Source organism: Zosterops lateralis (assembly GCF_965231275.1).
Source record: "Zosterops lateralis genome assembly, chromosome: 9".
NCBI lineage: Eukaryota > Metazoa > Chordata > Aves > Passeriformes > Zosteropidae > Zosterops > Zosterops lateralis.
Genome location: NC_139769.1, coordinates 24446057 through 24471936, shown reverse-complemented (window position 1 = coordinate 24471936; position 25880 = coordinate 24446057). Strand labels below are relative to the sequence as shown.

The window sequence follows — 25880 nt, the reverse complement described above, 5'->3', positions numbered from 1 at the left end:
TCCTTCTCCTTTCCTTCCTTCCTTCCTTCCTTCCTTCCTTCCTTCCTTCCTTCCTTCCTTCCTTCCTCCCTCCCTCCCTCCCCCCCTCCCTCCCAAAGCAGAATACAACAGTGACAGTGCACTGCACTTTTTGAGTCCCAGAGCTCTCAGTACTTCCACTGGCCGCCTCATGGTTCCAGAGCATGAGGAAGCCTGGACTGTGGTGATGGGAAAAACCACCTCTCTCTCCATGGCACTGTGCCACAAGTGAACTCACAGAGGCAGCAGAGGTAGATCTTCACCCCTTTGTTTGGAAAGAAGGGCTTTTCCTGATCCTCTTACTCACAAATTCACTTTCATTTTGCCCTTAGGATAGAATACAACCTTTAGAATATATTACAAAACAAGTGGTTAGAGAAGGAATTTTGGAGTGTGCAAAGATAAACACAACACTTAAATATCAAGATTTCATAGGTGAACAGGTGGGAAAACACTTGGTTTGGCTGTGGTGGTATTTTTGTTTTGATTGTATTACTTTATCATCAATAGCTGCAGTGCAGGTGTCACATCAGCTTAAAATTTAACGTGGCAAATTTCTTATCTTGAGGATGGTCTTTGTTTTAAGCAATACATAAATAGGATCATTTATCTCTGTTCCTGATTTGGCTCACATTTCTCATGGTATTTTTTAAAATGCTAAAGACACAAGCTTTGCTATTAAAACACAGCATTTCCCTATCTCGAAAAGGAAATCACAGTCTTTAATTAGCAAGCATTTATGAAATGTCTGGGGATCTTGGGGATCAGGTAGTACCCAAGTATAGAATGTGATAACTAAATAAGCTCCTCAGTTCTCATTTTGTTTTTACCCTAGCTGTAATTAGACAGGGAGGTTTCCTATTCAGTGCACATTCTGACATCTGTTCTGGGGTTTGAAGCTTCTGAGATTTTGGCATATTTCCATCTGCTAAACGATGAGACAGAACTGCAATCCACTTCACGGCTCATGAATTCCCAAGGTTTATCTCTCCAGACTCCTGGAGCTGACCTGCCCATTACACATGACTCTATGTTATGAAAAAGCTCCTCAGCTACATTTGATAAAAGATGCACTGTGCTGAGCAGAGCCTGAATTCTCCTCTGAGTTAATGCCTTCAAAACATACACCAGTAACCAGTATCTCCTCACTGGTGTCTGGTCACACAGCTCACAGAGATGCAGTGAGCAAACCACAGCAGCCACCTTGCTGAGAGCTCTCAGGCAGAGCCTAACAACCAAATATATTTAAAACAGAGCCTGGTTCACATTTGACCTCTAGAAGTGCTGTTGATTAAATGTTGAGGTGTCACCTCAGTTGAGGTGTCTAAAGACTTGTGAGATGCTGGCTCAGTGATGCTCTGGATGAGCTTGCTCTCCTCGAGGTAGTGAAGCAATTGCTCCATCACACTTAGATACAACCAGTGTGTGCCCAGAGAACATGCATGTTGGAAGGAACGAGGTTGTTTAGCACAATACTGAACTCGATGTCACATATCATCTGAAATATTTCAAATCTGATCAAATTTGGTGTTTGTTTAAAAAGATTCAACCCTAAAATGTTTCACCATTCAGCTGAGTGGCATAGCCATAAACCTATCAACCCCACAGCCCACATCAGCAAAACTGAACTGGGTGGAAGCAATTTCACAGTGAGTGGCAGATGTGTACAAGCTGAACAAGAAGTATTTAATGGTAAAATGCATAACTTCCAGTGACTGTGAACCTCCAGTGTGTCAGCATTCATTGCAACTCATCAACTCCATACAAAACATATGAGGCACAATAAGGGATGGCACCCTGCCCATGACCAGTCAACTGGATTAATGTTATTAAAACAGCAAAAAGGAAGAAAATACATTAGAAAGACACATCTGGGTATGATGTAAAACTATTATTCAGGGGCAGGAGAATCCAGATATCTGTTCCATTGCTGTGCTGAGGATCTGCAGACTGGTGTGCTTGCCTGTTTTAGGAAGTTGTTTCAATCACTGGACAATATTTACTGAAGTGATATGTATTTTAGTGCCTGCTTGTGTAGGTTTATTGGAATCAAACATAGAATAGCAATTTGCAATATTCTTGGAAAGAGTGGGACAATTACAGCCCTGAAGCCATAAATCACAGGGTCACAGAAGGATGGAATGGATTGGGTTGGAAAGGACCTTAAAATCATCTAATTCCAGCCCCTGCCATGGGCAGGGACACCTTCCACTGTTCCAGGTTGCTCCAAGCCCCATCCAGCCTGGCCTTCGACACTTCCAGGGGCAGCCACAGCTTCCCTGGGCACCCTGTGCCAGGGCCTTTTTCACAGAATCATAGAACCATCAAGGTTGGAATAGACCTTCAGAGTCATCGAGTTCAAATGTCGCCTCAGCAGTGCCTGTGTCACCCCTAAACCACCGCACACATCGCCCAGCGCCAGACCCAGCTGCCTCCCGGACACCTCCCGGAGAGGCATTTGCTCCTGGTTAACTGCGCTTTTACTGCGGCACGGCCTTCACCGCGGCCCCTGGGGAAACCGGAGGCTCTAAGTGTGTCTCCGAGGGGATGTGGATTTTGCGGTGACACTGAGGCAGAGCACAATGGAGGCACAAAGAGCAGCCGGGGACAGACGTGCCGGGGCCCAGAGCCGTGAGGGAACCGCGGCTCCCTCAGGAGTCCCTGACGGCTCCCGACGGCTCCCTGAGGAGTCCCTGGCTGATCCCTGACGGCTCCCTGTCTGATCCCTGACGGCTCCCTGAGGAGTCCCTGGCTGATCCCTGAGGAGTGTCTGCCGGATCCTTGAGTCCCTGACGGGTCCCCGCCCCGTCCCCGCCGTGTCCCCGAGCAGTCCCTCACGGTCCCCGGCGGGGCGGGGCGGGGCCGGGCCGGGCCCGGGGGCGGCGCCAGCGGAGGGCGCGGCGGGAGCGGTGCGGGCTCGGCGGGAGCGCGGTGCTGCCTCAGCTCCGCTCCGAGCCATGGGTGCCTCTGCCTCCGCGGCGCTGGACGACAGCAAGTGCGCCTACATCCGAGGTACGGGCTGGGGGACCGCGGGGCTGGGCAGAGCCGCCGGCAGCGCTCGGGCATCCCGGGCAGCGCTCGGCAGCCGGCGGGATAGCGCGGGTTGAGCTGGTTCTCAGCGTCCCGTGGAGTTTGGAGCGCTTTCCGCAGGGCGATGCTTGAGAAGTTTGCAATGGGGGAGTTATAAGTTGCGGATGAAGTCTGAAGGAGTGTGGAGCGCTGCGGCTGGTTCTGCCCGTGTGGCAGACCCCGGTGCTCCGGACCCGGCGGCTCCCGAGGGAGGCTCCGGGAATGCCCCGTTTGCCGTGCGGGTCCGGCCGGCAGCCCGTGGGCTCCGGGAATGCCCCGGTTGCCGTGCGGGTCCGGCCGGCAGCCCGTGGGCTCCGGGAATGCCCCGGTTGCCGTGCGGGTCCGGCCGGCAGCCCGTGGGCTCCGGGAATGCCCCGTTTGCCGTGCGGACCCGGCCGGCAGCCCGTGGGCTCCGGGAATGCCCCGTTTGCCGTGCGGACCCGGCCGGCAGCCCGTGGGCCGGTGCTGTGCCCAGCCCGTCTGGGGCAGGGGCAGCGCTGCCAGGTGGGACCGAGGGGAAAAAGGCGGGTGCCTTACACGGCCTGACTCTGTAAGGGCAGTTCTGTATCCCGTTAAAATATTAGGAGAGACAGCGCAAACAAACAAACAAACAAACAAACAGGCTTTTAATTATGTACATTGCTATTAAACTATGAAGGAAAAGAGTGTAATTCTGGGGTTTAGGGTGTCTTTTTGTTACTTGAATAGTTCAGTATGAAACAGAGCTTACTCTTACCTGTGCTGCTTATCACTCAGACAGCAGGTAGAGTATTTGCAAAGCAAATTTTAAGGCTGAAGATTTACAAGTGGGATAAAAGTTTGCATGAGAAAAGGAAGCCCGGTTCTAGCACTTGATGTATGATGCATGCAGAGCCTGCGAGAGCCCCCTCTCTTGTGGGCTGGGAGATCAAACTCTGTGCTGAGAATTTGGGCTGGAGGGTGATTCCTGGGTGGTGCCCACAACCCGGCTTGTCCTTGGATTTCTTTGCTTTGGGGATTTTTCTGTGGTGCAGAGGGAGTGCAAACATTGAGCCGCTCCTCTGTTAGGACTCCTTTGAAATCACAGTGGGTCTTCAAGAGATTCCCATATTGGGAAGGATGTCCAGTTATTAAATGGCTTTTGCCCAAAAAGCAGTCAGCAGAGCTACCGGCCTCACACGCCGAGATTTGTCAGCAGTGTTCTGTCAGTACTGTCAGTTTTTCCTGCCCCGTTGAGAGTGGTTTCAAGTCCCTCCAGAGCCATGTAGCTCCCTTGGATTTCTATTTTTCTTTACATTCATCCCCACAGTGCAGCCAAAGTTGCATTTTTGCAGTTCAGCATTTCAAGTTTCGGGTCCCTGAGTTGTGAGCACCTGAAAAGGGTGATGTTTATTTACAAAAAACCAAACCAAACGAACAAAAAACCAAACACCCCCCCCCCTCCCCCAAAAACAACAACAACAACAAATTTTAAAAAATTTCGGAAATTCAGGGGGTTTATTAGTTATGGGGAAATCATGCAGGTCCTTGCCCTTGACATCATCTAGAATTAGAACTGGGAGCTAATGCTGAAAGGTTGGGAAATCTCTATGTGTAAAGCAGGGCTGGCTGTGTGTGTCTGAGCCTTGCCTGCAGCTCACAGGGAGGGTACCTTGGTCATGCTGAGAGCTGTGCAGCACTCCAGACACAGCTCTTGTTTGCCCATCACATCTTTTCACAGGCAAGAGCCAGTGGGAAGTCATTGTGGAAGAAAGAATTAAAATCCTGTGCTCACCCTCTGGCTCACATCTGCTGTTTGTGCCATGAGGATCCCCCACTCAAAGCTCCTGCTTGGGAAAATAATCAATGGGGCACTTTATACAGAGGCTGCCTGTGAATTAGCACTTTGGAGGAGGAAAAGGAATTGTGAAGAGCATCTTAAATGGAAGCAGAGTGCAATTGAGCCAGCTCACCAAACCTATTGCTGGTGTTAGGCTGGAGTCTGCCAGAGTCAGGCCTTGCCTGTCTGTCTTACACCCCTGGGTGTGATTTATTTGCAGAGGAGCTCTGTGGTGAGCTCCCCTCATTCCAAGAGGGACCATGTGGAAGCACTGAGTCTGCAGCTTGAATAAGCAGCATGTTTTTTAGCTGGCTTCGTGAAGCTTAGGTGGGTATTTCTAGTGGGACGTCAGCTTTTGGGGTTCTTTTCCTCCACAGGTGATGCAGGGGTGACCTCACTAAAAAGGAAAAGGAAATACTTGCTTTTTGTCAGCAGAATTGTCAGTCCACAGGTGCTGGAATGGGGGAACACTGGTGAGGGAGGGAGATGGGGAGACAGCAAGCCAAAGGAGCCAGCAACACTCTCCAAACTTTGTGCATTTTGAGATGCTCCCTCGTATTGGCTCAAATACCAGTAGCCTTAAGATAGGAAATCCTGAGTATTACTTCAAATGAGAGCTTGTGTAGTTCATAGTTGTTTTCATGATGGTGTAATTTAATTTCTTTTTGCCATAACAATAATTTAATTTGTCTGAAATTAAATGGATTGTAAAGCCTTGTAGTTTACCTAGACAACATTTAAGCTAAAGTACAATGTAATGAATGGAAATGAGGGGCTGAGCATTAAAGGTGGTGTATGACCTGTGCAGGCCAGTAGTTGGACTTGATGATTCTTGTGGGTCTGTTCCAACTCTGGATATTCCACAATTCCATGTTACAGCTTCTGCATCAACACAGGTACAGTTCTGCAGGTTTTCTGACTTCTGGAGGTCTGTCTGCTCACACAGTTTGTGGGATGAGAGGAGAACCAAATGAGGACAAGAATTATGTGAGATGTAAAATCATGTTGAAAATATGCAAACCCAGTCGAACAGGTGCCTCTCTAACCCCTCAAGAACCTGCCCTGAGTACGGGCACCCCCGGGTAGAGCCTGGGAGCTGCTTTGCTCTCTGTGGTTTCCTGTGGGTGAATGGGGTGAGCCTTGTCAGACCAGCTGGAGAAATGAATCCCAGAGAAAAGACAGGAAGGTGTCCCATGAAGCGTCTCAGTTACTGAATCTGAAGCTTGGAATTTCCACCTAAAACTGCTTCCATGCTCTTGGGGAAAATATGGTAGGACTGAACCAGTCAACTCACAAAGCTGTGTATGGTTGTACACAGGGCAATACTTGGGCAATATCACGACCTGAAAGTCAGCAAATGCAATTATTGACCTGGTAATGTGCATCCCCTGCCACAAACAATGCCTAAGAAGAGAACAGACAATGCCAATGCCTGATTTCCCACGTGGTCTTCACAGGGAAATTGAGGCTGTGTTTGAAACTGCAAGGGCAGGGATCTTCCTTGTGAAGTTTGAATCAACTACCTAAACACTTAGTTGGGGATGAAAATGCTTCGCAAAACAATTTTTACACTCAGAAGATCTCTGTACATATTTATATCTCATGAAGTTACATTTTGCAAGCCATTGCAACGTCTTTTGTCTTTGTCGAGTAGAAATTAATGAAACTTTCTCATTGTTGGGGGCTGAAATCGTGAATAAAATGTCAAGAGTTGATATTCCTTACTCCTACCTGAAGGAAGTGAATGTCATAGTGAAGTAATGGAAAAATGGGTCAGCAGGGACTCCTGTGAGCAGTGGGGACAGTTTGGGTCCTCTGGGAGAAGGTGTGTGGAGGATATTTAGGGGGGAGTGGGAGAAAGCCAGACCACATGCACTGCAGCATTACTAGGCTGGAAACCTTAGAGTTTCAAAGGTGTCTTTCTGTGCTGTGCAGCACAAGCCTGTTTTTCTAACCAGTTCTATGGAAAAATACATTTTTCCACCTATTTAAATCCATAGGATATTTTAAATACACGCACATTGTAAGCAGTAAAATGATTTAAAGCCCTCCAAAATGAAAAGAAAACTTAATAGCAATTCCTCTAGGTTTTGGACTGGGGCCTTGAAAAAGACGACTTGTGGCAGAGATAATCCTACTTTGTGGGGTTTTAGTGGGACTACATGGGGATTATTCAGGATGTGAGTGAAATGGAGTTTAAAACATGGCAGTAATAATTAGGAGTCTGGGAGTTGGTCATGTGAAAGGCTTTTATTAAAAAAATTTGTGCTCTCAGTTTGATGAGGCATGGGCTAAACTTATGATGGAAGTTGTTGGGTGAATTGTCTAATGATGCTTAAGGAGTGCTACACCCAAGAGGGAGCGGTCAGGGCGGTGGTCCAGGGTGGTGGTGGGGAGTTACAGGCTCGGGGTGCAATCAGGAAATTCAGGAATCAGCTGAAAGTGAAAGGACATCCCACTAAAGCAGCTCAGTGGTGTGTCCTGAGAGATTGTGCCACAGGTAGCATCATTCCTGATGGAAAAGTGTTGCTTAGCGCCCTTACTTGCAGACAGGAAACCATCAAGGATAAGGATCTTACAGCAGGCAAAGATGGAAATGCCCTTAGAGTCTTGATGATTTTCCATTTCTGTAATCTCAGCAGCAGAAGTAGTAGGTGACCAAGCTCTGCTCTGTCACATATCGTGTATCAGGACTAATTTTTTTTAGTTTGCAGAAGTGGAAAGATGTCAAGCACCTAACACCAGTAATTTCAACAGGTGCATTGCCAAAACAGTTCAGCATATGAAAAACTGAACTTCTCTGAAGGCTGTTTTTTCTTAAAGATACCTGATATGCTTGATCATATCCTGGCCCATTTCTATAAACAGACATCTATCCAGAGGATGAGGCTTTGTAGTCATTTGCTTTGGATTTGTTCGTTTAAATGCAGTTTCTTCCTTCCCTTCTTTTCCATCTCTCTCCTCCCCCAGGCAGGTGGGACCCCCCAGCACAGGGCACAGTGGCTGTGACCCTGCAGCACCCAGAATGCACCTTCTGGATTTCCTCTTTGTTTGGGAAGTTTTCCCAGACAGACCTTCCAGATGTTGTTCTTTTGAGGTGAAGGTGAAAGCTGTTACTTAATATCTGTAAGAAACTACTTTGTAGCTATGTGTTTTACTTAGGAATTTCAGTGTGGTGTTAATTATGTCGGGATTTTGCACAATGATCACACACTGTAGGTGTGTTCCTACAAAATGTAGCACACATGAAAAAGCAGAGAGACTCCTGTTCTGGCCCATTTTAGAGGCTGAAGAGAAGCCTACTTTACCCTTTACTTGAAAGACAAGATAGGAAATGAGTCATTAACTTTCCAGGAAACCAGCTGAATAAATTCCAGCAGTGGTACAGAGATGAGTCCCACCGACTCAGAGGGACGGAACCCAAGTGCCTGATGCAGCTCTGGAGTGAAAGTCTCAGTCAGTGTGCACAGAGCTGGCAGAAGGAGTGCTGCAGGATGGAAGAATGGCTTGGAATTAATTGTGGAAAAGCTGGCCTTTTTTTGGACAGGCACTCAGACTGGATGTTGGATTTTCTGCTTTAAACTGTCATTTAACCTTCTGGTTTTAATTTGGTGTGTGACTGCAAGTACAGCAGGATTCTCTACAAGTCTTGCTGCACTCCCTGCCTTTGCTTCCAGCCTGTCCCAAGCTGGGTTGTTCCATGTTCCAGAAATTCTCTCTTCCGTTTTCTGTAGGTGAGCATGGCTGTGGCATCACAAAGAGCTGGAGTGCCCCATCCCTGGAGGTGTCCAAGGGCAGGTTGCCCAGGGTCTGGAGCAACTTCCTGGTCTAGAGAAAGGTGTCCCTGCTCCTGGCAGGGGGGGAATGGATGGGCTTAAAGGTCGTTCCAACCAGATTCTACAAGTGTGGGCTCTCTCTGGATTTAACAGCATCTAGTTTATAGCTCTTAGAGGCTGCTTTTCCTTTTCATCTGGTGAGGCTTATGGTGAAAGCTGATTTGATTAATCTGCAAACTCCCAAAATCTAAGGAAGAAGCAGAATATTTTCATTCATGAGCATGTATTAAATCCAGAATTCACGATAGTACCATCTAGTCCAATCCAAATAGGGATAAATACCCACAGAAAGGAGAAGTGAAGTGCACAGGAAATTCAGATTTCAATAAGCATGTAAGGTTCTATTATATGCACCTTGCAAAGTTTCCAAGTTCTTGAAGACTGTAAGAAATTAGATTTTTAAAGGAAAATCCTTTTGGCTTAGCTTGTTTTCTGAGAAGTTTTAGTGCTCAGAGAGATTGTTGCTTTTGGAGCCAGTAGCAGATTTTCATCCCATAGTTTTGATAAATGGTGCCTGCCTCTTCTGGAAAGGATAGGAAGCTTCTCTTTGGGTTTTATGGCCTTTAATTTAAGGGTTCAAGTGCTTTTTCTTACCTTTCAGCTGAATGCAAGCAAAAGGCATCCAGGGATGTGATTGATGAAAAAGGTATTTGCCACCCAAGTGGACAGAATTTACTGTCCTTGGTAACTTTCAGATTCAGCTTTGGGAGACTAAGGCAGGGTATACCTTCTCTGTTCCATTTCCATTGCTCAAATAGTCCATTATTAACTTCTCTCAAAAGCTCCAGGAGCAATTTTGGAAGTTTACAGCCATGTTATCTTGCAACAGGCATGGTCAAGATTTCCCTAATCAAAGCAGGAGGTGAAATTTTTCCGTTTTCCTTTGTTAGTTTGTCAGCAGAAGTATTGTCTGTGATCACACCCCATTTATCTTCAGTTTATGGCTTGAGGTTTTCCTAAACCCAGAAATCCCAGTTCCCCAGTTTGTGTCCCAGAGCTGTGTCAGCCTCTGTGCCTGTTCAGCAGGATCATCCCAAGCCCCTACATGAAAGCAACCCACTAACAAGAACTACTCTTAGAGATGATGTGCTGCATCACTGGGTCTGAAAAACAAAAGGTGGCTTTTCTCTGGTCTTTTTTGGGGTAGTGTGAGGGAAGGGAAACCACAGGGTTGTAGAGGAAGGCACACGGTATTTTTCATGCTTTTCTTGTCACTGTAGAGGAAACTACGTAGTGTTGAATTAGGCACAGGGATCAGTGGAAAGAATATCTCAATAGAAAAAGTGAGAAACAGGCTCATCCTTGCCCCAAATCTGTAATTGAGAGACACATTCTAAGTGTGCTGTGCCTTTGTACTTGATGTTTTATCTTTAATACTGGAAGTTCTTCAATTAGTGCAGCCTGGCCACAAATCGTGAGACGATCTTTGCATTTGATAATCATTTTATTGGTATGAAAGGGAGAAAAAGCAAGCTCTGAGATGATGAAAGCAGCTTTGTTGGTGATGCCTTTGGGCAGTGGCAGCTGCAGAGCCAATGTCGAGGTGGGGAAGGATGATATTCATAAGGAATGTGCTTTTAAAATACAGCTTTTTCCTTTGCATGGAATAACCACACTGTTCTCTTCCCGCTTAGAGAACAATTAAAAGTTGTTTCAAGTTTTTCAACATACTTGCAAGCATTTTAGTTGCTTTTGCAGTTAAAGGACAGTGATGAAACAAGGCCAACTCTTACATCAAAGCAAGATTAAAGCTTGTGCAAATGGCTCAAACTTCTGAGAAGAAAGGGTTCGTCTGCCTGGGTCTCCTAAAATCTTTGTCCTGTCTCTTTGTGGTAGTCTTATATATATAAAAAAAGTTTGCTGTTGATTCTGCACTGAAGGTTATTTTGGTATGGATAACATAAGATTTTAGTGACTTTGTTTCTCTAAGTATTTAATTAAGTGTTCTATCTTGAATTCATAAACCTTTAATTTTCATGTCTCTGTGATATTTGTTAATAGGTCTGACCAAGTCGTTGCTCTTACACTTTGGCTAGTACTGAAGGTTTAAGCCAAAATATTTAGATCATTGTAGTACTACCAGAGTTGTTATGTAGTTATTGAATTTTTTTTTTATTGCATGTTTTTTAAAGCTAGGGAGTTGTCTTAGCTGCAGTGCAGGAAGCAGAAAACAAAAGCGAGGCTGACTCTTGGGCTCTTGTGAATACAGGAGTAAGAGGTTAAAAGCAGTATACTTTTCTAAAGCATGTAGATATTTTTGGTATGGCTGAAATTCCTTTAGGAAACGAGTGAGATCAGGAGTAGAGTAGTTATTTTCTAAGTAAATATTTTAAGCTGAAACGAGTGATTCAGGTGACCTCTTGGGTGCTGATTGTGATGAGGTTGGTTCTAAGCCTGTAGCTGTGCCATGCCCTGGTTCCTGAGGAAGTGGGCAGTGCCAGGGATGGCACCCTAGTTGTTGTGTGACACCATCAGTGCTTTTGTGCACTCCCTGTTGGGTGCCCACCCGCCCAGTGTCTCCCAGGTGGGTTTTGGGGTGTGAACCCCCAAAAACGGGAGGCACCACTGCAGCTGTGGGAGCACGGCCACAGCACTGGGTGGATGCTGCTGCAGGTGCCTGGTCACACCCTAGGGGCTCAGAGGGACCTGGGCTGGGCCACCCTTGGGTGGGAGCAGATTGTGCTGCTGCAGGGCTGCCTCAAGACAAGCTGCTCCAGGGCTGTCACAGCAGCAGCCACGGGCTGCAGCCACTCCACTCCTCCGTGGAAAAGAGCAGCAGGTATTGGCTTGCTGCCCACTCTCTGTGCCTTCCCAGGAGCCAGCCATGATCTGTCCTCCAGAGGGAATTCTGCTTTGGAGGTTTTTGTAAAGTGGATGTGTCAGCTGATGTCCAGGCTGGGCCTTTGACATGTCACTGCTGTAAGACTGAGTGTGGAGCATCCTCCCATTAGTGGTTTCTGCCAAGAAAAGCCGCCCACGGCAGTGCCTGGCAGTTTGTGGGCTCTCCCTGACACCACCAGCACCAGTGATGCCTTTTCAAACCACAGAGAGCTTGTGAGGAGATCTTTGGTGATGCTGTAAGACAGTCTGTTCATAGCTCCCCAAAATGCTCGTGTTTTTCCAGCTTCATTCCCTGTAGTGCTTCTATGGTCAGGGCATGTTTTGGGTGTGGCTCTCATGCATTGTAGCAGGTAACCTGCAGAAAAGGTCATTTACACCCCAATTCCGTGTGGCCTATTGTATGGGGGGTGTGTTGGTCCTCAAAAGGAGCATGGCACAGATATCATAAGGGAATGCTGGTTCCTGGTTCTTTACTGTATAAGCAGGCAAAGGTAAAGCAGAGCTTCAGGGAACTGAAGACACAGGACCAGGTTGTGGCAGGATCAGGAGAAGCCGTCTGTGCCAACCCTTGGAGCAGGGACAGCCCCTGCAGCAGCTCCAGCTGCACCCTGCTGATGGATCCCATCGGGCAGAGTCAATGACTGACTCGTGCTGGGGACCAGCTGGACCCTTAAGCACCCAGGACCATGGAATCATAGAATCATGGAATGGTTTGGGTGGGAAGGGAGTTTAAAGCTCATCCAGTGCCACCCCCTGCCATGGACAGGGACACCTCCCACTATCCCAGGTTGCTCCAAGCCCTGTCCAACCTGACCTTGGACAGTTCCAGGGATCCAGGGGCAGCCACAGCTTCTCTGGGCATTCTGTGCCAGGGCCTGCCCACCCTCACAAGAAAGAATTTCTTCCAAATAGCCCATCTAACCCTGCCCTCTAGCAGTTTAAAATCACTCCTCCTTGTTCTGTCACTATCTGCCCTGTCCTTCATTTTTTTATAAGCCCCCTTGAAGTTCTGGAAGGCTTCAACAAGGTCTCCTTGAAGCCTTCTCTTCTCCAGGCTGAACAATCCCAGCTCTCTCAAGCTGTCACTAAATGCTTTCACATCCAACCTTAGAAAAAAATACATACAGCTTCTGTATGTCATAAAACCACCTGGGGTTTCCCCTGGAGGTGTATGTTCCATGTGAAGGGAGCTGCAGGTTTCGCAGGGCTCAGAGGCCACTTCCGTCCATGCATACCAGATCCCTGCTTGTTCCCTGGGATAGCCCATTTACTACTGATTGTTGGTTCATTGTGCTTGGGACCTCAGCTAAAGAACTTATGTGCTGAATCTGGAAATTTCCTGCCTGCCAAGGAGCTTTTCCTTGCTCTTTTCAGAGGTACATGGGTGTTGGTGCTTCAAATTTACAGAAGATGCCAGCACCATCCTGCCACTCAGTGTCCTTCTCACTCAGCCCCTCTCATCTCCTTTCTCAGGAAAGCATTTCCATTTACGTGGTATTTCCCTTCCTCTGCATGAAACCACAGTTGCTGTTTGTGCTGTGATTCTCTGCAGGGCATTGTGTGATGTTGGTAACTAGAGACACCAGTCTTGGAGCAGGATTTGAAATGTTAAATACCTTAGATGAACACTGGCTAAAGACCAGCCTGCTTTTACTGAGCATGATACAGAGGATCTTTACGTATTTTCACTTGATATTCCAATATTGCAGTGGTCACACTAGAGGAAAGGCAAGTTTTCATCATCCCCAGGCAAAGATTTAATGGCAGGGTCTGTGCAAAAGAAAGGACAAAAAGGCTTTTTTGCTCTTTAAGATGTTCTGTAAAGTTATATCACTGTAATTTAGCCTGCCAAACACTTTCCAGTGTTTGCAGTTGCAAGATGAGGCTTTGCCAGCCTTCAGTTGTCCAGACTGAAGTTTCCATGCTGAGCATCTGCCTCAAATTGCCATTTTGAGAAAACTGCAGCTAAAATGGATGAGGGGTTTTGTTTGTTGTTTAGTTTGGTTTTAAATTTGTTTTAGTGGTTTTGTTTGTTTGGGTTTGGTCTGTTTGTTTTTTGGGTTTTTTTGGGGGATGGGTTTTGGGGTTTTTTTTTGTGAATTAAGCTAAAGAAAATGTGTTTTCCTCTGTTTGGAAGTTCTTTTGAGCAGCTTGGGCATGGCCTGCAGGGAAGGGAAGAGTTTCTACCATAGAGGTAGAATAAGGGAAACTGGAGGTGAGTGGGAAAGGAGCCACTGCTCCTGTTCTCCTGCTGGACTAAACCCTTTTGTTTCCATGTTTTCCCTCTGTGCAGGCTACAAACCACCGTAGGCAAAGCAAACACAACTTTGTACCTTATAGTCTTAAGTGTGAGTGGAAAAGCAACATGGATCTGAAGCCCCAAACTCATTGCTGATGCTTGAAAGAGACCAGGGTTCAAAGGCTTATCTTTGGTGTGTTTTTCTAGTGCTTCATTCAGTAGGAAGTCCCAGATTCATTGCTTGGGTTTTTTTCTTTCCTTCTGAGATTTCCTGTACACCTGCCAAGCTACAAAGGGCTGTGCAGGCATTGCTTAGTTGATCTTGCTGTTGTTTGATTTCATGCACCAAGAGTTATAGCTGTTAATTTGGGGCTTGACAAACCTCGTGCCTAATTTTTTTGGGAACTGATGATTATGATGCTCTCCCCAGATTCCCAGCCAGGTTCTTGCTGTGCTCAGGCACTCAGCACTTCTCTAAATCAGGAAAAGAAGGTGGCAGGAGCCATGTGTGAGCTTCTCCTGTAAGTGACATGTTTTGTCCAGCTTCACATTCTGCAGTAGACATAGATTTGGTTCTCTGGAGTGATATTTACCTGCTTTTAAATATAAATCAAGTTCCTGCAATTTCCAGCTCACCGTGCCACAAACTTTCAGAGCTCTGCAATGAATGGGACAGGTACCACATGAGGTTGATGAGAAGATGGTATTTTAGGTGTGATTGTAAAGGAAAGTAATTTTAATTACTGCTGCATGTGCTCCATCTTTGTTCTGAGCCCAGGAAGTAGCAGCAGAACTACTGATAATGAGGAGTGTGATGGTTTGTGAGCATGGCTGAGGGAGGGCTGTCAGGGCTGCATCTGATGTGTCTGCAAGGAGGAAGCCCCAAACACTCCAGATGTCAGCTGAGCAAAGCTGATGGTGGCTTTTATGGTGCTTTTGGAGGAGAAAAGGTGAGTCACAGAATGGCTTGGATTGAAAGGGATCTTTAAAGCTCATCTCGTTCCACCTACTGCCATGGGCAGGGACACCTTCCACTATTCCAGGTTGCTCCAAGCTCTGTCCAGCCTGGCCTTGGACACTTCCTCTGGAACAAAGCTGTCCTTCCAACAGGACAAGAGGAAATGGCCTTAAGCTGTGCCAGGGGAGGTTCAGATTTAACATCATGGAAAGGGTGGTCAGGCATTGTCAGGGGCTGCCTAAGAACGTTTGGAACCCTCATCCCTGGAGGTGTCCAAGGAAGGCCTGGACATGGCACTCAGTGCTCTGGGCTGGCGACATTATGGGGATCAGGCACAGCCTGGACTCAGTGGTCTGGGAGGGTTTTCCAACCTGAATGATTCTGTTTCCACCAAACCCAAGGGAGGCGGTGGAGGAGAGGAGTGCCCAGAACAAAATTCAGGCTATATTTGATGTGACATACCCCCAAGATCTGCAACAAAAGAAGCTTCTGGGGAAGATTTTGGAGACTGGGCTTGGTGTATTCATGGTGATCCCTTAAGAGCTGTGGCCAAGTAGTGGTCACATCAAAACCTGAGACAGCACTGGGTTTGTTTAAGGAAGAAGCTGAGTTCTGAGTGAATGAAGGAGGAAGGCCCCGTCTGAACTCAGCACCAACTACCCTTACGACTGGAAAGAAACATGAAGTGGCTCGGCACATCCCATCCAGAATGGGGGTGACTAAAGCTGGTACCACACTGGCAGACATAAGAGTCACCAGCATAAACAAACGTCCCACGCCAGTGTGTTGCTATGAGTGTAAACTACGTGGTAATTTTGAGCAAGAGCTTGTGGTTTGTTAGTTACTCATCTCTTGCTACATGGCTTTTCCTTCGCGTGCCTTAAATATTTGGGCAGCAGGAAGTGTGGTCAACTGAAAAGTTGCTCTTTCTGTAGCACTTGGCATTGGCAGGTGTTACTTTTGTGACGGAAACCAAATTCACACTTGTCTTGCGGATGCTTCTAAACCTGGATCTCACAGGGTGTTGGGGCTGAGCAGTGGAGGGAAGCACTGGCTGGGTTTGATTTTTACCATCTGCAAAAGAGCTGCTTTTAAATAAAATCCAGCCTCTCTGACAGCTGAGTGTCTGGAGTTGTGGTGTTGGATGGGATGAGGGGCTGCCCCAAAACTCAGGCTGAATTTGAGGATGCTGCAGTGTTGAGTTTCTGTGGCCGTTGTGTTTGGTCGCCTTGGCTGAACCGGTGCCAGGGATGTGAGTGTGCACAGCCTGGGGAGGATGTGAGAGCTGCATTTCAGATGGGGCCCATCTCTCTATCCACAGATTTAACTCTGTTTGGATGGTGAGAATGGAGACATCTGTAAAAAGTAACAGTCCCCCTTCCTTCCAGAATAAGGCTATGAGCTTTCCAGCTGTTGGCTAAGAAAGGTTTTCCTGTTGAAATAGCTTTTGGCTGAAGTAAGTCTAAAACAATATGGTTATAGTAACTGAAAATATTTCTTTGTCAATTCTAGTTGTAAATCCAAGTGTTTTGATTCATTGTTACTTCTTGTAGCAGTGGTTTGATTCAGAAAACCTTATAGAATCTTCCAGTGAAGTGCCCACTGCTGGTAAAACGCAGTTTTGCTTATATTCTGTATGTTCTTTACCATATTGTGTGTGACTAATTTTCTTTTATCTTCCAGAACACAATTCCAGCACACACTCTTGCTTTCCTTCAGAAGTCCCATCATCCTGAATAATGCAAAGACAAGCCCATAACATTCATTCATGTGGTCCTTGTTTGCAACCACAATAAAATGGATTGTGCCATGTATTTGTCAGCTGACACTAACCTATATTCGTAAAATATGCTTGGGATCTTTTTTTAGTTCTTCAGAGTTTAAAGATGAGCTTATTAGGCCTCTCTCTGATGTGTAATTATTCTGGGCTGAATAATCTTAATCAGAATATATGCAATTTATATACAGTGGAAAAGCAAAGAAGAGTGTGTGTTTAAAAAATTAGTTGATTTCCAGAGCAGATTTGCAAAAAAAAAGTGGATCTAATGCACTTAAGATATTTCTATTTTCTTTTAAATACCTTTTTTAAAAAACCAAGCCATGTTTGCCGGCTCTGGAAAGTTTTACTTCTGTATCGTGGGTGTGTCTTGACTACATTCGTGTGTGTTCTTTCAATTTCAAGGTACAGTATTTTACAAATCAGAGGAACCCTCAGAGATTAGGAGTTTAAAAAGCATGTCAAGGTATCTGCTCAGTCTGGAAGCCAGGGCTGCATGATCTCCTCTGACTTTGTTGGTGTTGCTCTATACTGGGCACTCTTGAATGAGATAAGACCTCATGCTTTCATATTTCTCTCAGCAGGTTCTTCTTAAGCACGTCAAGGAGATATTTTTAATACACACAAACAAAACCTGTAATTTTTAGAATGTCAGTTGGCATTTAGAGCTTTGGTTTGGCTTCAGAGGTGGTGAGCACCCACCTGGCAACTGGTGGTTGGTACCAGCTGTTCTGGAAACTGGAGGAGTTGTCTCACACCAGTGGCAGCAAAAGTAGTTTTGAAAAATGCCTTTGAATTTTCAATGTGTGTATCTTCGTAGTGCCAGAGGTGCTTCTAAAGGGGAAATAATTACAACAGAAGGACCTGACCTTATTTCTTGTTCAAAAGGAATTGTAAGAAGACTGTCATCCCCTGAACTGTGGCTGTTGGCTAAGGCACATGTCCCTCAGAGGGATCTGCCTGCAAGCAGAATTGGAAACCAGGATGTTAAATCTGAGGCCTCGGCATTTCTGAGACTGGTGAAGAAAAAGTCCTGACTCCATTCAAGCCCAAACCTTTGGAGCCAGAAGGTTCAGCCTGACTGACTTGTTTATGAAGGTTTGGTGCACTTTTGCTAGTAAAGCTCAGAATAGGGCAGAGACCATAAGATGCATTTTTTCAACACTGTCTATGTGTTTCTTCACTGGAAATTATAAAAACCCCATGAATCATATTGGTGGATTTTGTGAATACACTTTTTCAGAATTCCTGGCTTGTTCTTGTTCTATTATGCTTTTCACTGCTTTTTCCTGAATCAAGAGCCTCCCTGTTTGTGTGAAACTGCTGGGTTTATGCAAAACCTGTGGTGAAACAGTTGGTGAAACGGTTGGCTCAGGGATGCTTGAAAGGGCAAATAGCAGAGAAACAGTGTCTCAGTGAAAAGTTCTGCCGCTGCATGAGTAGCCTGAGTAGCATCTCCTTGGAAGGGATGATTGATTGTATAGTAAAGATCTTTGGGAGTAGTAGCAGGGGGTAGAGAAGTCTTTGAAAGGTTGTTGTGGATTTAGGAGCTCTTCAGGGTGTTTTGAAGCCACACTGGATGCTGTTAAGGGAGAAAATACTTCATAGAAATTCAGGTCTCATCAGGCTGGTGAAGTCCCATCAACCCAAATGAGGATTGAAAATGGGTTTATGTGGTTTTCCCTGTATGTGTTTCTCAGAAAGCCACAGGCTGCCTTTAAGCCACCCTTGAAGAATGCAAACATGGCTCGAAATGTGGCTCTAGTCAGGAAATACAGGGAGCCTTTGGAGGAATTCAGGTTTGGATGAGACTCAAAATGAGCATTGTTAGACAGAGGCTAAATATGCTTAAAGTCACATTACTAGTGATTACTTCTGCATTCACAAAATGAAAATGTGATCTGATACACATAAATTAGCCAAAAAAACCCTAAACCTTATCACACAGCTCTTGCACATTGCATTCTTAGGACTGCTTTTTTCTTGGTGCCATAAATAAAGTATTTTGCAAAACACAAGAAGATAAAGAATTCAAGTTTTGATACAGGCAAGTGAAACATGCTCTTCTCCAGAAAGAGAGAATGTATCAGCATCCACAGTGGCAGGAACTCAGATTGGATTGATGGGGAGAACTTCATGGAGGCCTCTAATGGAAGAGCTGAGACTTACAAAACTGGAGCTCCATAACCAGTCATACAAAGGCAAGAGAGATGAAAGCAAACTGTTAAACGCACTGACTGAAGCCCTGCCACCATAGATGTAAGCCCAAGCCTTGAACATCTTCTGGTTGGTTGTGTGCAGCCACAGGTCCTGGTGCACAGGCAGGTCAGTTTGGTGTGTCTGTACACAGGGGGCCCTGAAGGGTCACTGTGAACCAGCAGGAGAGCTCTCACCGACCCACTTCCCAATAAATTCTCAGGAACAAATTTCCTCTTCTTAATAATAACCTGCCCAGCTGCCTTTCTGAGCCCAGACCTCATGTGGTCCCACTGTACAAACACTGCACAGGGAGAACGTGGTTTCAATTTGATTTTTTTCCTTTCAAGTCATGTTGTCACAAGCCCTTTGGAACGTGAAAGATAAATGAAGAGGAAATGAGGCAATTTATCTCTTTTTTTTTTTTTTTTTTTCAAGAAGGAAGAAGCATTAAAACATTGGGGTGAAAGAGCTGAGCAGCCAAGGAGCCTCAAGCACAGGCTTATTTGGAAGGACAATAGCTGAGTGGAGCTTCTTCTCGGGAAGTCCTCTTAGAAATGGAGAAAACAAACACCAGGGGAAACTATTGTCCTCTCAGTGATGCTTTCATGAGTGTTTGAGGTACTGAAAGTGGTCCAGGAGGAAGAAGAATAATGCACAGCACTTGGCATGTCAGGTGGCTGGATGGAACCCCTCTGAGCTAATGAATAAAAGTAGACTTTGGTGAAACCAGCCCCATGGAGGAAACAAGGCAACCGGGACCTGCAGAGCTGTGTGTCACCAGCTTCCTGTCACAGCAAGTGACACTGTGGCTGTGGCTGTGCCTGTCTGGGAGCTGCAGTCAGACACTTGGTCGGACTCTGGCCTTTCTCTGAGTTATGGTTAAAAATAGCAGCCTGAAAAAGAAAATAAATACTTTTGAATAGTGTGCCAGAACAAAGAGGCCTTAAACCCCCACATTTGCACAGGAGAAACTGTAAGAGGAATGTTCCTTTGTGTGTGTCCTCTGTAGCATTGACATAAAATTCTTTCTGAACATGGTTCTTTATTTTCCCTTTTTCCTTAAATTCCCCTAACCCTTGTCACCTGGGAGTATTTCTGCCTCTGGTGATGTGGATTGCTGGCACTGGTGGATTGTAGGAACAACAAACCTGGATAATGTAAAGGTAATCCTTCATCTTTGGTACTGCTGCAGCTGCAGAAAGTTACGGCTTGTTTGGATTTTTACTTGCTTTTTCTTCAGGATAAGATTTTGGGAATTATTCTTAGTTTGGTAGGAGAAGGTGTATTTTTATTAGTATGGTCCCAGCTTTAATTTAGAAGGAATCAAAGGCATAAACTCTGCCAAGTAAGGAACAGTTAATGAAGTTTTAATGGGTCCTTTTAGCTTTGCCAAAGAAAAACCCCAAAATATTTAGATGATTTTGTTTTATTCTTTTACAGTGCTTTGGAAATACTGGGACCTTGATTATGACTTTGTTCCACTTTGAATGGGAGAAAAGAGGGGAAAGGAGGCCACTGGCAGGTGTCCCATGTTGAGAAGCCCCATGCAGCCAGAGGGCCATCTCCCATCTTCTGTTTGTCTTTTCCCATTTATTTTGTTTTCATTTGCCTCATTTTCTCTGCTTCTTGCCCTGGAATTGTCCCTGGACCATTATTTAGTAGGGGCTTTTGGAGTGGTTTCATTGGTTTCATAAGGGAAGAGGCCAGTTCTGTTCCTTTTGCACACATTTCACAGCTGGAAGAGAGCAAAAGTCTGTGACCTCTCCTGAAGTGGGACTTTGGAGCAGCAGCAGCTGCTGTGGGAGAGTCAGAGTTAAGTGTAGAGAGAGAACCAGACCAACATTGAGAAGTGAGAGCAGATGTGGTCAAGGTCTCTTTTTCCAGCAGCATCAGTGCCAGCCTTTCATGCCAACCCTTTCTTGAAGGAGCCTGGATCAGGGAGCTGATGCTCTGGTACCACTTCCCAGCGTTTCTGCACTAATTTGAATTATAAAGCTGAGCTGTTGCGTCAGAGAGCTGGAGTTTCCTTTCCCCATCTGACATAAGCACAGAAAAAACTGTGTTACACAGGGTTGGGTGAATAGCTTCATGTAGTAATTATACACTTGTCTTCTAAATTCTACCTTAATTGATGCTTTTTAGCAGTCGTGTGAAGAGACCTTTCCCATAGGATGAGGCGCCAACGCTTCCTCCTGTCTCACCTGCAGGGTGAAAAGTCCAATGAACAGTGTGGATTTCCCGAGGGCCATTACCATCCATGGAGAGGTAGAGAAGGGTTTGTTTGTGGAAGAGGAGACCTTCAGTTGCATGAGCATAGACCCTTTTAATGTTTGACAGTATTCCTTGCAAAGCAATGAATGCAATCCTTTTTAAAAATCAATTTATTACTAAAGATTCAGCAAACATTTTTAGAGTTATTATATTATTTTTCTGAACATGAGAACAGACTACCAGCAGGAGAGTTTGTCTGGTTTGTCTTAGCCAAGGCTTTGAAGGATTAACCACAGTGTAGTGCTATGGAACATTTTTGTCTTGCAGGTTTTGTCACCCTTGAACAATTCCTGCATCTGCATGGCCAACAAAGTCCATGTGACATCAGAAAGTGATCCCATTGTATCACCCTGCTGTGTAACAACAAAATATATAGCAGATTAAGGACATTTTATAAGCTTTGTAACAACAAAATATATGACAGATTAAAGAGATTTTATAAGCTTCACTCGAACTCAAAGTTTTATAAAGTAAATTCTCCCATCATCTGCCCAATGTTTTGCTGTGACAACACTTACATTTTCCTGCAGTCATATTCCTCTATTATAACATGAGACTAGTGAGAGCCTGAACAAATGACTAAATGTGCACTGCAAAGGAAAAATATTTCCATTTTTGCTGTTCAAGCTCAATGTAAAGTGGAGAGTTGAGTAAAAAATTAAAAATTCTTTGGAATGTGAATTGCATTTTGCATACTCCTCTTCCTGTATTATAAAGTTTTATTAGAAGCTTAATATTTTATATACGTATATATGTGTATGTGTGTACAAATTTTTGTCCTTTTTAAAAGAGGGGGAAGAGGAATAAAATCAATTATTGATTTTCACAAAGAGTTGGCTCTTTGTCCCCCTCAAAAGGGCCTTTCACAGTTGCTGCCCTACAGAGGACCAAGGCAAGGAGGTGTTGGCACAAGCAAAGCAGAACAGGTGAAATTGGAAAATGGTCCCAACTGGGACAACTGTGATATGGGTATGGCCTTGGACTTCAAAAATCTGAATGGTGCTTGTTGTTTGGGTTAAAATCTGTGTATTTACCCAGGTGTTGTTGTGGGGTTCAGAATGGCAAGAAGGGGCTCTGAGGCTGAAATTATTCCCTGTGATAAAATCAAGTGGCGTGGTTGTGTTGCGAGGTCATTAAAGTAAATGTCTTTGTGTTGAGACCTCTGTTTAATTTAGAGATTAGTCTTGGTTTTGCCCTTCTTCCACATAGGCTTAGCTGAAAATCCTTTGCATAATCATGGTATTTACTCATTTTCAGGGTATATAGGAGCCAAAAGAGAAGCAAGCACCTTAGAATTGATGAGGAAAATGGTAAGAAAAGAGGCTCCAACGTTACCATTATTCTCATACTCCATTTTGTGGGGTTTGTGTGTTTGTTGAAGAGAAATGGAATAAAATCCTGCCATGGAATAATGGCCTTCTGCTACTGTGCTTAGAAAGTGATAACTGGGCTGATGGTAAAAGGAGTTGGAATGGTGAGAGAATAAAGGGAATTTATGACTAAAGTAAGGAAAACTCAGCATAAATGAAGCCCCTCATGGAAAGATGTGTGTGTACTCACAGCTTTGGCCAATGTCATGTACTCCCTGGAGTAATTTTGATAGAGCTATGTAGTGTGGTATAATTTGGCAAAGTAATTAAGAAAAAAGAAATTCGTAAATATTTCTCCCAGGTCTATATGAGCATATACCAAGCATTGCATGGAGATAATATTTTAAAGGTGTGTGTGTCTGTATAAATATATATATATTCAGAAAAAAGCTTCAACTAATGTCATGAAGATGGTTATTTCTCTTATCTGTGTCTCTGTGTCTTTTTGTTATTTTGTCTTGTGGATAGTTGGGCAGTGAGGTAACTGCCACCCAAAAGGGAGGGAAGGGGGGAATACATCATCCTGTATAAAGGGTGATGCAGCATTGGCTTACATTTTTGGAATGCTGTTTAAATGTTCCCAAGAAACATTTTTGTGTGACCTCCCATGATGTGTAACGTGGTGCCGAGATCTGGATTGGAGAAAGCTGCTCAAGACATGCCTGGTGTCTGTGTCCTCATGAGTGGCTCAACTTGTGGCTCCGGGAGTTGCAAAAAACCCCCAAACTTGAAAACCATTGTTCTTCACTAAATTTATTTACCATAGATCATAGTTTAGTTTCATGTGACCTCCCAGGAGTTAGATTGGGTTCATTTGGTTTTTAAATTCCAAGTCCTTCTGGTGCTGTGAAGGAAGCTTATTTATAAAGTCTTGTCATACCTTATTCTAGTTGAATCTGACTGCGAGTAATTGTTTCTAGACAGTGCTTCTAACCCCATTACCAAGAAAGGGTAGATTTCAGCAGCCTTTGAGATAAGCTTATCTGACACAGTGTTAATCAAACCCTTGGCTTGTTTCAGCCTGATTAACCACAAGCACTGGCCTTTATGTAATTCATGATTATTAGGATTTTTTAACCTGACAGAAGTGCAAAAGCAACTCGTGAAATCTTCCTTCTCCCATAAATAAGGATTGGGCAGTGGGAGCAGGGGAAGGGAAAGCTGGCTGCAGGAACGAGTCTCTGAGTTTGACCTAAGAGCCACTCTCTGTGCAGGATCTGTGCTCTGCTATTCTTCATTTTTAATAATCAGACAGCATTCAGAATTAACTTAAACCAGCAAGTTACTCTGCACAAAACAAGATTTTTTTATAGAGTGCATGAGGTCTCACTCAGCTCAGCCTGCTCCCTCTGAATCCAAGATGCTCCCAAAGCTGCCTGGGAACAATGTAAGTGTGTAAACCTGAGGAAATCTATGGGATAATTGTCCATCTCAGTATAAAATTCAGCCTTGTGTAGTGGAGCACTTGAGGAAGAGCAAAGTGTAGGGGTAAAATTGTAGAAAGGGCAACTGCAAGGTTGGAATGGAGCCTGTTATTTTTGGCAACTCTTACGTCTAGATGAACTTACAAATGTGTTTGTTTAGCTTGCTGTGAAACAAAAGCTTTGCTTCTGATGGAGCACAAATATCACACCCACAGTCTCAGCTGCCAAACTTGTGAAAAAATCTGATTTTTTCACAAGACAGCATCAGTTTTCTCCTATAGAGAAGATGGACTAAGCACCCGAGGAGTGCTATATGCTGAGACTTGAGGAGAGGCTGATCTGGGGTGAGATGGGTATTACCCACTCCTCTGCACTGAATTTTGGGTGACTAACAGGGATTTGCCAGCATGGCAAACAGGTGATTTGAGGGTGTGTGCACACCACTGGAGTTACAGAATTGTAAGTTTTTATTGAGAACAGTCTCCATTCATATAAACGAAGGCTGGGATAAATAACTGGTTTCAGTATTTTACCAGGTGCAAACCACATGTTCCTGCATGGGAAAGAGGGGTTGCTCCACCAAGCTGCTGGGTTTGGCTGGGTGCAAACAAACCTGTGAGAGATCCAGCCAAATCAGAACCTGTGATTTGTGTCTGCCATCCCTTTTTGTCATAACAGGTATTAAGTCATGACTCAGAATAATTGAAATTCTATTTCTACAAATAAAGATCAAAATGAGTTCTGCTTTCAACAACAAAGAGAGTAGTTTACATTGCCTTCCTAGATAAAGTCTGGGAGCACTTAAACACTTCCTAGGTGGTATTGTAAGTACTGCCCAAAGAAGGAGGAAAGAAAGAATTAGTTGTAAATCCCACTACTCTGTAAATCCCACTATGTATCCCAGAGCACTGGAAGGTGGTGGGCATTGTCAGGATATGCCAAACAGAATCACTTTCACAGGTTTTCTGGTTACCAGATGCATTTAACAACTGATAATGATGTTTGCAGTGAATGGGTGATCTGAAGAAAAGCAGTTTTTATGGTGAGTGGCTGCTTCCTTCTCTTCCCATTGAGCATCCAGCCCCTTTCAGAGCTGCCAGTACTGACATCCAGCTTTCAGGGCTTACACCGATCTGCAATTTCAGACGTTTACCTCAATCAGAGTTGTGTTTTTCTAGGAGTTGGGATGAAGTCAGCCCAGGAGCTGAACATTGGAATTATTTTGTTAACTCATTTTGATTCTACCTTGATGGGATAAGAGAATAAGACTGTGTTTGTGGATAGAAAAATAGATGGATGGATGGACAGTAGTAATTGTAAAGTTCAGTTTGCATTAAGGCACACAGTATATATAGATTAACTGGTTTCTAGTTTATCATTTAAAAGCACGTCCCCAGTTGTGGGTTACATCCTGGCTTGTGAAGCACTCTGTAGGTATCCTGATCATTTTAGATTGTTTTCTGACAGTTTTGCTTGTGGCCTGGTGGAGGAAATAAGACAAAGTGATTTGTTCCTGTTCTGTCTCACTGCTTTACTTGTTTGAAGTGGTGGGTGTACTGACATTCAGCACACACAGCACCTATTTCTTTTAGGGTTTTTTTTGTCCAGGGTTTGTTTTCATACAGCAAATCATCTACTTCCTTGACATTCATGTCCCCTGGGGCTTAAATGGTGTAAGACCATACATCAGCCCTCGGACCTCCAAAGAGATTCGTATCATTGATAGGGGTATATTTGGAAAACCCTTCCCAAAAGGGGCTGAGTGCAGGCAGTTGTGCTGCGAAGGGGAAGGACTGTGAACATTTTCCTACAATTGGAAGAGTCATCTTACTGCCAAACCCCAATATTTAAGTGAAATAGCTTTTATGGCAAGTCCTTCCCTCTTTCCATTCTTAACTTCCAAGTGGCTGAAGTTCTGGGAGTGTGAGCAATCACTCTCTTGTATGCCAGCCAAGAAGTTATTGTTTTCTGACCTTTTTTTCTCCAAGTTTTCCTGACCTGCACCTGGACTGGCCACGTGGCAACATGTTTTTGAGAGCAGGGAGATGTGACAGGTCGAGCTAGATAGGCTGCACTGGGA

The 25880-nt window shown here is 44.8% G+C and overlaps 1 protein-coding gene across 1 annotated transcript in view; it reads left to right on the top strand.

Annotated features, from left to right (window-relative positions):
• The first annotated feature begins 2960 nt into the window (after positions 1-2960).
• The window catches only part of NIBAN1 (niban apoptosis regulator 1), a 56207-nt gene continuing 33287 nt past the window's right edge, over positions 2961-25880 (top strand). The window contains exon 1 of the mRNA XM_083867895.1: positions 2961-3030. Within this exon, the coding sequence (XP_083724021.1) occupies positions 2976-3030 (55 nt within the window). The 5' untranslated portion in view covers positions 2961-2975. The remainder of the gene's footprint in view (positions 3031-25880) is intronic.